Source organism: Lycium barbarum, chromosome 8 (assembly GCF_019175385.1).
Source record: "Lycium barbarum isolate Lr01 chromosome 8, ASM1917538v2, whole genome shotgun sequence".
Lineage (NCBI taxonomy): Eukaryota > Viridiplantae > Streptophyta > Magnoliopsida > Solanales > Solanaceae > Lycium > Lycium barbarum.
In genome coordinates this window covers 91,675,665-91,688,459 of record NC_083344.1, presented here as the reverse complement: position 1 = coordinate 91,688,459, position 12,795 = coordinate 91,675,665, and the positions used below count along the sequence as shown (strand labels likewise).

Below are 12,795 nucleotides of genomic sequence, written 5' to 3'. Positions count from 1 at the left end.
ATGCCTCCTTATGAAGCATTATGTGGCAGAAAATGTAAAACTCCTCTTTATTGGAGTGAAGTTGGTGAAAGAAAATTGGTTGGTCCTGAGATTGTGCAACAAACTGAAGATAAGGTAAAAATCATCAAGGATCGTCTAAAAATTGATATAGATAGACAAAAGTCTTATGCTGATCTTAAGAGGCCTGAAATTGAGCATCAAGTGGGAGATAAGGTGTTTTTAAAGGTTTCTCCATGGAAGAAGATTATGAGATTTGGCCAAAAAGGAAAACTTAGTCCTCGATTTATTGGACCATACGAAGTACTTGAGAGAGTTGGCCCAGTTTCATATAAAATAGCTCTTCCACCGGAGTTATATAAGATCCACAATGTCTTCCAAGTTTCTATGCTTAGAAGATATCGCTCAGATCCATCTCATATTCTTCCTGTTGAATCCATTGAGGTCACTCCTGACTTGACATGCGAAGAAGAACCTGTCCAAATCTTGGCGCATGAGACAAAAGAGCTTAGAGACAAGAAAATCCTATTAGTAAAAGTCCTTTGGAGAAATCATTCTAGCAAAGACGCTACCTGGGGGCGAGAAGAGGATATGCGAATTCAATATCCCCATTTGTTTCGAGACTAGCATAAGGTAAATTTTGGGACGAATTTTCTTAAGGGGGAGAGAGTTGTAACACCCCCAAAAACTTTTTTCTTAAAATTAATACTTGAATTTTCTATTGATCATATCTTTATAGTAAGAATATATTTACTTCGCACTCCCTACGTGAATTTGACGATATATGAACATTGCATACTTTAGATTGTGTTAATATTTAAAAGGAAGTTTCGTGATGTTGTTATGTTTACCACTTATCATCCTCTTGATAAATTTATTAGGAAATACAATAGATATAAAAAAGTGGGCAGCCACCCTTTTTTTTTCTTTTTTTCATCCTTATCCAAGAACATATATACCTTTTTGGGATTTTGTTTTCAGCATATTTCCTTGTATAAAATTTAGTTTTAAGTGATCCAAGCTATTCTAGAAAGCTATTTCATAGCCCTACAACTTTTGTTCAAGCTCCAAAATCTAGTTGTGCTTGTATTCACTCGAAACGGGGGTGATGAAGTACAAGGCAGGTGCAGCCGAGATTTCTGTTTTGCAAACCCTACATGTATTACTTTTAGTATTTTTAGCATATCTTGTAGTAAAAAACTGCGATAGGAGTCAATTAAATTTCTCTAAAACCCCAAGACATATATCTAAAATTTTCATTAAGGACACAAAGTCTATTTTTGCCATTTACCCCTTTGAAACTGAGCCATAATACAAGATAGTAGTACTGTCCAGAATTTTTGTTTTGATAGTTTAAGGTGATTTTCACTGATATCATGTTTAGTTTCGATGTGCTGAAACCATTGAACTTAAATAGATATTTGATTGTATTTAAGGTATATATACTCTTGTACAAGCTAAGAGGAATTGTTTGACGAAGTGGACTTTGGTTGGTCTATGGCGTAGACGATTTGAACTCCTCAAGTTGTGGTAGAACATGTTGGGTGGAAAAACGCCAAGGTTTGTGTATAAGCTTGAACTTGGAATATCTTTACTTTTTTTTGGAATTTTTGGAGTATCTTGATGTGTTGTTTCCTTTCTCTTCATCTTATATCATTGTATGGTTATTATCTCAAGTATTGCAAAATATTCGCTAAATTGCCCACTTGTACGTAGTGCTTGATCATTTTGCATTCTTGTTGGGAATTTTTCCTTCTTGTTGCTGTGAATTTGTCATCGATATCGGCATGACTCTTGACTCGGATCTTTTGCCATCTTGACTTTGGATTTATGGTTCGTCTTACTTATGGAACTTCTCCGTGTTAAGTACGAACTAGAAAGCCATTTTTAATATGGTTCTTGATTCTTTTGATTATTGGGTTTCGCCCCTACTTGATTTGGGGCTTCGGTCCATCTTGATATTGATTATGTTTGGTGTGATGGCATGACATACATATTGGGCGAAATTTGTTATTTGACAAACTCTCTTGAATTGAGTTATAAGCTTTCTTGACACTTGAGCCTTTGAATATTGATATTGATATTTGGAAACTCTTCAAGGTTGATATCTCATACTTTTGATGTATTTGTCGATTTGATTTATTTTATCTCATTTGAGATCCTATGACCTAAGGGAATTGGAGAATCTAATGGCTCCAAACCCAAAGTTTATATGCCACTAAGCTTTATGCTTAGCGATAGTTGTTTTCTATCGTAGGTAATGTACGGGAAGGGATTTGAAGATGGCCATTTGGAGTAAACTTTTTTAGAGCTTTAGTGAAGATCACATTTGCATATGCTTCTAGGTCTTGTATAATTTTGGGGACTCGTACATGATCCATATGTCACACTTATGTGTGTAATTTTGGAGGCTTGTTGGACACAAGACCATATGCTTGTAACTTGAACTTGGTGACTTGTTTTGCTATTTTACAATGTGCTTTCAACCCAAGTCATGGCATGTACTAAATTTACATTTTGTCTTGTAATTATGTACCAAGGAGGAGACTAGTTTTCTTTTGATATTCACACGTTTGAAATTCGTGCATAATATGAACATGCGATGGTGCTGAATGGAAATATAATTTCATTAGGAAGTTGCTTAAACATTTTGATTATTCAAGAAGGGTGCTACCATATTAAATTGATATTCTGATATTGTATTTATTCAAGGGATGTTACAAAGTGTTTTGTTAAGAAAGAAAACGTCGCACTTTTAAACCCGTTTCGCATGGGCCTATTTCCGCCACTAAATTATGGTGAATATCTTTTGATATAAATTCTTCTGAACGTTGTAAGTGTGAAATTAGCTTTTGTTCGTAAGCGGCATCCTCTCAAAAGGGATGCTACAAGCGGCCTGGTCTTAATCCTGCTGATTATCAGGCTCTGGTGACGGAGATCTCTCACGCTGTTGTCCTATAGCAGGAGCCCTGCCCCTAGCTGGGGCAGCCCCGCGGCCTCTTGCTCTGCCGCACCCTCTGGCTATCGCTCGCCTTCTGGTGCCAGCCGTAGCTGCGGGCTCTGGCACCTAACCTTAGGCTATAGTAGATCGAGTCCTCACCATCTGTGAGAGACAAAATAAGAGTCAGATACTAATTTGATTGTTCCAGATACCAATTAGGATAAAGTAGCACGAAAGAAGGAGTGAAAGTGAGATTTTCTAAATTCCCTACAGCCTCTCGCAGATAAGTACGGAGCTCATCGTAGCGATCCACGAGACTCTACTAGACACTCTTTTGTATTATAGACTGGGTAACCTAGTGTTATATCCCGTATTTTTGTACATCGGGATATTTTAAGCTAATCGCGATAAGTTAAGGACAAGACTATTTTAGGGATATGAGGTAGAGACTTTTAACCTCCGATTTTTTTTATTAATACACTAGTTGCTTATAAATTCTAATTGGTATGGGAATATTAATGGATATTAGGGATTAATTAACCATGATTATATTATTAAGTGGGGATTAAGAGTTAATTATTCATTAATTAGGCATTAGTGTCCGTGTGGGCCCCACCCGTGACATGGCCTAGTTTAATTGGCTCAAGCTTTGGGTGGGCCACGTGTCCAGCCCACAAGTCTCCTATAAATAGTCATTTGATGACTAATGTAGACTAGCCTAATTCATTTTCACATTTTCAACATTAAAACTTAGAGATAGAGAGGGAATGGCTCTCGGCCATGGCTAAATTTTTGCAAGCTTATAACCTTGATCCAAACTGATTCTTCAAGGTGTTCTAACCAAATTGGAAGGACAGATTGTGACGTGAAAGTAGTCATTAGGGCAGCAAGAACAAGTATTAATTCAATGCACAAATTCTAGACAAGTTGAGAAGTCAAGTGTTAAGGTAAGGTTTAATCTTCTTTTACATGTATTAAGTGTGGTTTGAACATGTTGTAATTTGTAGATATGGATGAAATTCAAGGAACTATGTATGTTGGTGTTGAAGCCGTGTAGGGGCTGTTTTGTGTAGAAATGGTGAACAAATTTTACTTAGTATTTGGTTGTTGTTGTTATGGATTTTGTGATGAGAATAAAGGTATTTAATGGCTCAAGTTGGAGTTGTAATTGTTTGTGGGCTGTTGTAGAAGTTAATATGGTGTTAGTATAGTTTCTTGTATTTAAGTGAATAATGTTGTTAACGTGTGGTGGTTGGTATAGTTCATGAATTTGGATGAAAATAATGTGTTAAGGAATGTATAATAAACGTAAATGGTTTATTTGGCATGTCCGTAGACGTTCGTGAAGTTGTCGGGCATCCTTAAGTTACTAGTTAGGAGCTGTCTAATGTGTTGTTGTTGTTCTTGTTGAGCTTGGAAGATTACATGTTGTATTGTATGTTGGTTGGGCTGTTTTGGAATGTTGCACGGGCTGTCCGGAGTGTTCTCGAGTCTTGTTTGAATAGTCTCGGGTTGGTACTTGAACGTATGATTACTGATGTTGGCTTGGTTGTATGTAGTTGGTTTGAATATAAGGAAACCGTCGTCTAAATATCTAGGAAGGAGTTACTAACGTTAGAATACATTTTGAATCTCCCCGTAGCTTAACTGTAGTTCTTGACGTCTTAATATAGGTTGAGATACTATTGGGCAGCGTATACGTGTTGTTCGGCAAATAAACGCTAAAGGTATGTAAAGCCTATCCCTTCTTTCTTTTGGCATGTCCTAGACGTAAGTGATGAATGACATGAGATTTGGGGTAATTCCATTCATAAGTTCCGAATATGATTCATGATTCTTATTCACTTCTTGATGTTAGAGCTTTTAAAGTAGTTAAGTTACTGCCCTCGAGCTTTCTATATGTTGGATAGTATAATCGTATGTATAAGTTTCTATTCCTAAGAGCTCTATAACGACTAATGTCCTTAACTTTCATAAGCTGTCTCGTAATGATATAGTTCATAACGATATCCAAAGAGCACTGAATATGACTATCATCCTGATACTCGAGCGTTGATTAGTCTACTTATCTATTGAGTCTCAAAAGATGATTTATATGCATATGGTTACTCACTACTTTGCTCGTGCATACTGTTGTTACATCTTTCACCGAGTCCCGAGCCGGGTATGTTATCGTGCACAGTGTCACTGCATTATTCACCGAGTCTCTTACTAAAGGGCCGGGTACGGCATATGATGATACGATGATATGATGATATGATATATGATTAAGGCACCGAGTCCCATGATGGGCCGGGTACGGTATACGTGTACACGACTTTATTCACCGAGTCCCTTACTAGAGGGCCGGGTATGGTATATGTATATGATGATATGACTATGACACCAAGTCCCATAATGGGCCGGGTACGGCATATGATAATGATATGCATGATTTTGTTTCATAAGGCACAGGTACAGTGATTTCTTGATTATTATACTTATCTCCTAGAATCTCTACTTCAGTTATGATCTTTCTTATTGTATTTCATGCTTTATATACTCAGTACATATCTCGTACTGACCCCCCTTTCTTCGGGGGGCTGCGTTTCATGCCCGCAGGTACAGACGCTCGCCTTGGTGACCCGCCAGCTTAGGATTCCTATTCAGCTATCTTGGAGTGCTCCCTTGTTTCGGAGCCCAGATTTTTGGTACAGAACCTTTTGTTGGATATATGTGTTTTGTCCAGGGGTACGGCGGGGCCCTGTCCCGTTATATGCTACTGTTGTTACTCTTAGAGGTCTGTAGACATGTGTGTGGGTTATATGTATATATGTTGTCCAGCTGTGTTAGTATGACTTGTGTTTTGGGACGTTCCCACTCGTAGTGGCAGCCTCGTCGGCTTGCGTATATATATATATATATATATATATATATATGTTTTGGGATGTTGTGTGTAGTGGCAGCCCTGCCGGCTTGCATATATATATAGTTGGGACGTTCCCACATGCTATGACAGCCTTGTCGGCTTATATACTGTGTTATCTGTTGATAGTAGTGACTCCTCAGGAGACAGGTTGCTTGATATATATATATATATATATAGATATATATATATATATATATGTGCGACAGTTCTGAGACTATGTGTTGGTCCTATGGGTTCCATATTATGTTTGGTTGTGGATTGATCATATAGCTAACAGAGGTGTATACGAGTGTCCAGTTCGGGCACTAGTCACGGCCTACGGGGTTGGGTCGTGACACCTAGAGCTCTGATACCAACTTGTCACGATCCAATTTAGGTAAGTCGTGCGGGCACTTACCTTTCCCACTTCGGTAAGCGAACCCTCAACCCAACGATAATACAAACGTAAATAATAACTAAATTAGCGGAAGAGATTAAATCCCGTAAGTCTGATGATACTAATATAAATCAAGTGCAAAAATAAGAAAATACACCCCAGAGTCTGGTCTAATCCATGCATCTAACTTGAAATACACAAGTCTGGAATATCAAAAATACATCAAGTCTAAATATGTCTCCGAATGGAAAGTAAGACATAAATAAGAAGAATCTTTACGGCAGTGGACGTCTTGTGCTCACCCTGTAGACTCTAAGCAACCCTAATAGCGACTAACAACCAATGGAGACGGAAGCAGATCCAACCTGGAATTCTGCATTCATAAAAGAATACAGCTACTGCAAGTCAGTACAAAATCACAGTATTGGTAGGTATCATAGGCCGACTAAGTATAACTAAGATAATTCAAACAATAAAGTAAGATAAGCAGATAAATCAACAAGTATAAGTCAAACACAAGTCAGAACCATGTACACGTCATCACCTAGGTTGAAGCATCTAATCCCAAGTATGCCAAGTCTCAATATACCCAATCTGAAACCAAACAACACAAGTAAATTACCAGATCATCACAATATAAGCCATAATGCAATGCAATGAAATGATTTATGAATGCAAATGTAATGCAATGCTGTGTACATGTGTACTCCAGACGGAAGTATCGACGTCTCGGTAGCACAACCTAGGGTGACTTGCGAAGTCTAAGTACTACTGGTTCCGGATCTTTGCCCAACAGACAGATGAGACTCCAGATCTTTGCCGACGGAGGATTTTCATTAGCACAACCCATGGGGAACCCGCAGAGTCTATGTACCTCACGGCTCCAACACAAACCTCGGCAACCGCTACCACTCAATCCACTATTTCGGGACAACCATCGGATATCGGACTCTCACATCACTCTCATCCAAACTGAGCCCAGCTCATTACAGTGTTTCCTCAAGTATCATCAATGTATCAATAGTATATCATGAGGAATGAGAATGCGTGCAATGTATGAGTCAACATCAATAATCAGATCAGTATCACAAGTACCAAGCATGGGTACGCCAACAATATCATGAAAGACTACAAAAGTCATGTAAAATACCATCCTTGTATCAAATGTCAACAAGCAAGATACTACAATATCATGATCAAGATATAACAATAGTCTCCAAGATTACCATCACTACGTGGCATCAAGCCAACAATAATAGAATAATTCCAATCACAACACAATGGGGTGGCTAGTCCCAATCACACAACACGACCCAACCTAAGACAATATCCAACCCAATTTCATACCCGAAGTTTTACATGCTTTCTCCAACAATATTATCTAAATATATGCTTTGCTAAATGAAGTCTCACCATAGGGTAAGCCATAACCTACCTGGATGGCCGAACAACAATCACTCCTTAGCCTTTCCTTTCCGCTGAGCCAAAAAATCAAGAAAGTCTAAGCATATCCAAATTCTAGAATAGAAATCATGAAGATCGATACCTATATTGCTATCATTCAAATTGGGTCAAAACCAACCCTAAAATTTGGGGAAATAGCGCCCAAAAGGGCAAAAAGGAAAATTTGGGGGTAGTTATCCAATTCAACAGTTGGTGATCAAACCCATCAACTAATTGCTAAATTAACTAAAGGATTCATCCAATTTCAAAATCCAAGAAAACCCCCTAATTTTGGGTGTAAATTGTCACGCCCCAAATTTGGAGGGCCGCGACAGGCACCCGGTGCCTACCTGGACCAGGCGAACCAACATTTAAACTTACATTTAGCTAAGAACGTGGATAGGCCTAGAGTAGCCACCTACACTTAGAAAAATCCCAACACAGGTATATACATATAACTCTCTGTGGTCTGGCCGCCTCCTCAAGAAATAAAACATAACTGTAAGCGGTCCGGCCGCCTCATGGAATATATACGAAACTGCTCAAACTACTGTACGAGCCGAAATGGCTCTCATAAGTAACTATACATCAAAGGATGAGCCATAGGGCCACGGACTGACTGACTGTACTATACATGTGTCTACAAGCCTCTAAAGAAGCATAACTGAGTCATGGGCAGGACAGGGCTCCGGTTCACCCGTCGTCCATAAACACAAAAGAAAGACTCCACATAGACCTGGAAACTCCAAGCAAAAGGGATCTTACCACCAGCGGATGTTAAGTACTGTCTACTGAGGGGTTCTTTCAATCTGTCGAGCTGTACCTGCAAGCATGAATGCAGCACCCCCCAGTAAAGGGACGTTAGTACGAAAAATGTACCGAGTATGTAGGGCAGAAGAGTAACATACACATAGGAGTCATGAATGAAATCTGAAAATCATGAGCTAAATTGACTGACTGAATACACCTGTATGTCTGGCTGTCTGAACATATCTGTATGAATGCATCTATATGTCTGACTATCTGAACATACCTGTATGAATGCATCTGCTTACTGAAAATTCCTCTGAGAGCGTATGATATGCATAGGTCATAGTGCCGAGGAGCGTACGGCCCGATCCATATCCCGTATAGTCCCCTTTGGGCATAATAATCATCATCACTATGCACCAGCTGATCAGGTGGTAATGCGTATATAACGCCTCGCCCTTTTCCCATACCCCATATATATATATATATATATATATATATATATATAATACACATAATATACGCGTATATAACGCCTTCTGGTCACGGGTTAATATGCATTTATGCAAATGAATGCAATGCATAAGCATAAATTAACATTATGATGATACAACGTTTAGGACCCATGAACAGAAGGAATAATCATAATAGAGGGTACAGGATCATCAAGAACTGAGATACTCCTAATACTCCTAAGAGTAGAGTAATATGGAGACTCGATTACTCGTTGTTCGCTTGTATCATAGGATCATGCCAAAAAGAAAGAAAGGGAAAGCCTTAACATACATGGAAGCTTACTTCTCGACTTTTTCAACTTACTTTTTGTCTTGCAATCTACATAAGATCATTCGTAGTCTCGTAATCTACATATAAAACCATTCATACCATTGTTAGGCTCATTATCATATGCTTGTCTTAAGCCTTCAAATTAAGCCCTCTTAAACTTTTCCAAAATTTGGGCAGCATCTCCCCTGTTTATATCCCTAACCCGAAATCACAATACCAACAAAACAACAACAATAGCGCTAGCATCAACAACATCATCATCAATACAAAAATATACTCAATAAAACATCCCACACGATGTTTACTCAATTTATCAACCAATCAATCGACTTTACGAAGCTTTAACAACTAAATCTCCTTGATACAATTCGTAATATCAATAATAAGGAATATCCTTACCTCAATCAAGGTTGGAAGATTTTGAAATCTTATTTATCTTCAATAGGCTCCTTTGATCTGTCAAGATTTGTTCTATAAAACAAGAACTACAAAACTCTCTACGCTTCCTGAGCCTCGGATGTAGTCCCATTACTTTAATCCGCAAAAAAAATGATCCGTCAATGTTTCTTGGGTCTCTTGGAAACATTTTGGTGGAGAGGAGTGGACAAAAATGAAGCCAAAGACCAGATTTTTGGTCTTAAATGGGATCTCAAGGTCGGTACTGTTGACACCCAATTTTTTCCCTCCTTTATTTAATTATTTTTTGCTCGTCTAAATTTACTGACGAGCTAAATACTTTATTTTCACTACTATTACTTTCGCTACTTTTATTTTTAACATTACGAGAATTACTTTATCACAAATTTTAAATGTTCGTCATCGTTTCATTTTCGGGTGGACTCGTTAAATTAATTACAAGACAACACTTTGTTAAATCCTTATCTACATATTAAGTATCAATTGTCTTCATATAGTATACATTATACTAGTTATTAAATTAGAAGCCCACACTCTAACTAATTCGGCCAGCCCAACACAAAAGGAGCAGCCCACGTTTATTTAATCTCATCCATACCCGACCAGCCCAACTAAAATACCCAATAGATCAGCCCAATAAAATTCGCCCGACCCGGTCCATCCCTCAAACAAAATGAAACCAGTAGGGTTTTTCATCCCTTTTCCCCTTCAGCCATCCCTCATCTCTCTCTCTCTCTCTCTCTTCTCCATCCTTCACCCGCCGCCTCCCCTTCTCTCTACCACGTTCTCCGCTCCCTCCACTCACTACTGTCCCCCCACGCCTCACGTTTCTCTCCACTTCTCTTTGTTCCCCACGCCGCTCCTCTCTCTGCTTTTCTTATTATCGGGTCCGATCCATCAAAAAGAAGAGACCAAAAAGATCCTTAGCATTTTTAAACTGGCATTCTAAACTTTAAGATTGCTAAAAAACATCTCGTTCTGTCTCGGTGAACTTTAGCCGCGACTAAGATATTCGGTTTACCCAAATTTAGTTTCGAAGTCATTCGTCGTATTCGAGAATAGATTCGAGACGTCGGCACCCGGTTCACTGCACCCACAAAAGGTCAGTGTGTTCGTTTTCTTTCAAATCTGATGTTTCTGATATGTTCGTGTGTTTGTTGTTTCAGTTTGCCTTAATCTCAGTTCAGTAATGTAGAATATTATGCATGTCAGGTTTAGTTAGTTTAGTTTCAGTTCTAATAATGTTTATAGGTTCATGTCTTAGTTTAGTTCGGATTTTGCAGTTTAACAGCAGTTAATAGTGTCTGTGTGTTCATGTGTTAACTTAGTTTAAGTTCAATTTTCTTTATTTCCCTGCGGCTGATGGTTTTGTCGTTTGATCTTCATTGATCTTTAGCTAATATATATGACCAGTCTACGTTTTAGTGATTTACTAATTGCGATTCAACTTAAATTGACCATGTTTGTTTAAACATGAATATTGGGTTTATATTATCAGTTTAGCCTAGTTTACTCTAGGTGCGAAAAGATTCTGAAGTCCGTTCTCAGTTTAGTTCATACTTGATTTAGATCATATAGACTTGTTTAGGCCATTTAAAGGTAGATTAACAACTGAAAGGAATAAGTTTTTTTAAAATATGGACTAGTATAGGTTGAAAAGACTCTTAACGGGTTCCATATTAGAAAGTTTAGTTGCATAAAAGGATTGAAAATAGGGTCCATATCTAAGCATCTAGTTCATTAGAAATAAAAGTCTTATCCTGAGATAAAGTAGTATAATGGGTTAATGATGGAACTATTTTATTTAGAAGGTAGACGAAGGACTAGTAGGCTGATTAACAGATTGATAAGATAAAGTAATGGGTCTCACCTGGTCTTAAGATTCCTATGCCTATAGTGTAGAATAACTCGGATGCATTATTATCTCTTACTTCTTCTTTGAGTGTTAATCTGATATTTTTAAATGTTTTGGGATTGTTTATGTTTGACCTTATAAAGAGAACTGGTTGTATGATTTTGAAACAGCCCGAGTTGAAGTTATTTTAACAGTTGACTTGATGTTTGCTCTCTTACAACTGTCTACCCTCAAGGCTTAAGTACTACCTACTTTGGACTACTAAGATCCCTTTTCACTGAATAACAACACCATGGGATCCCTTTTGGATGATTACGAATTGCTACATAAGTAAACAAATCAGCCTAGCATAGGGAACTGTTGAAGAGCAAGTTATCTTGGAATATGCTTAGACATTCTAATTTACCTCTGTTTGAGTTGAAACATATTGAGGATCTTGTAAAGTTGAAAACTGTTCCCATATCCCGATATGCCTAAAATGATTAAAATGCAATATGTGTTTGTTCTGTTTTAAGCATTTGTTTCAATAGTGGAACACTGCCATACTTGGTATTTGGTTTAATCCTCTCCCTATCTGTTGATAGTATAGTCTTCCTTCTGAATTTCTCAGTCCATATGTGTTAGTGGCATCTCATGTCTCCAGTTATTTTGTTAAGCCTGATCAAGTGAATACAGTTGGCAGTTTGTTCTCTTAAAAGTGAACTAAGAAGTATAACTATAATAAATATAAAAGAATTTGATAGTTTTTGAGCTTGTTCTCTTTACATTTCTGTGTAAAAAAAAATACTCATCCTTTACCCCTTTCTTACTTTGCATGAACTGGGAATTTCAAATTCTAAATGCAATTGAGAGATTGCATTTTGGTGGTGTAAAATAATGCACCTGCTGCTGCACTTTTCCATGCTTTAACTACTGTTGTACATTGATGTTGTTTAGCCTTATTGAGCTGCTCTGCTGTTGCATCCTTTGAGGCACAAGTTCTTGTGTAGTTGCTGCATTTTTGTGCCCGTCTTCATTGCATTATGAGCCATTTCGTGGCTGCATATGGATGCAAACTTTAGCAGCTCTTACATTGTGGCTCTAACTTTAAGCCAACTTGTGCAACATCGGGAAAACGGAGGCAAAGGCTTTCCAATATTAACCTTCTATACATCCTTATGAATGCATATACATGAGATATATCTAAATATGCACAATATATACATAATCTACTGATTTGTTTTGAGTGTATATTTTACATGTTTAGGCTTATTTATTAATCACATACTAATCCTTTTCTTTTCATTTTTATGCATGACTATCGAGCACGAGTCCCTCAGACT

The 12,795-nt window shown here is 37.8% G+C and overlaps 1 protein-coding gene across 1 annotated transcript; it reads left to right on the top strand.

The window, feature by feature from the left end:
* Positions 1-624, top strand: LOC132607950 (uncharacterized). Its single transcript, XM_060322032.1, has one exon. The coding sequence runs from the start codon at positions 1-3 to the stop codon at positions 622-624; it is 624 nt and encodes a 207-aa protein (XP_060178015.1).
* Positions 625-12,795: the final 12,171 nt, after the last annotated feature.

Coding starts and splice junctions, on each gene's coding strand:
- LOC132607950 (XM_060322032.1), top strand. CDS start 1: ATGCCTCCTTATGAAGCATTATGTGGCAGAAAATGTAAAACTCCTCTT.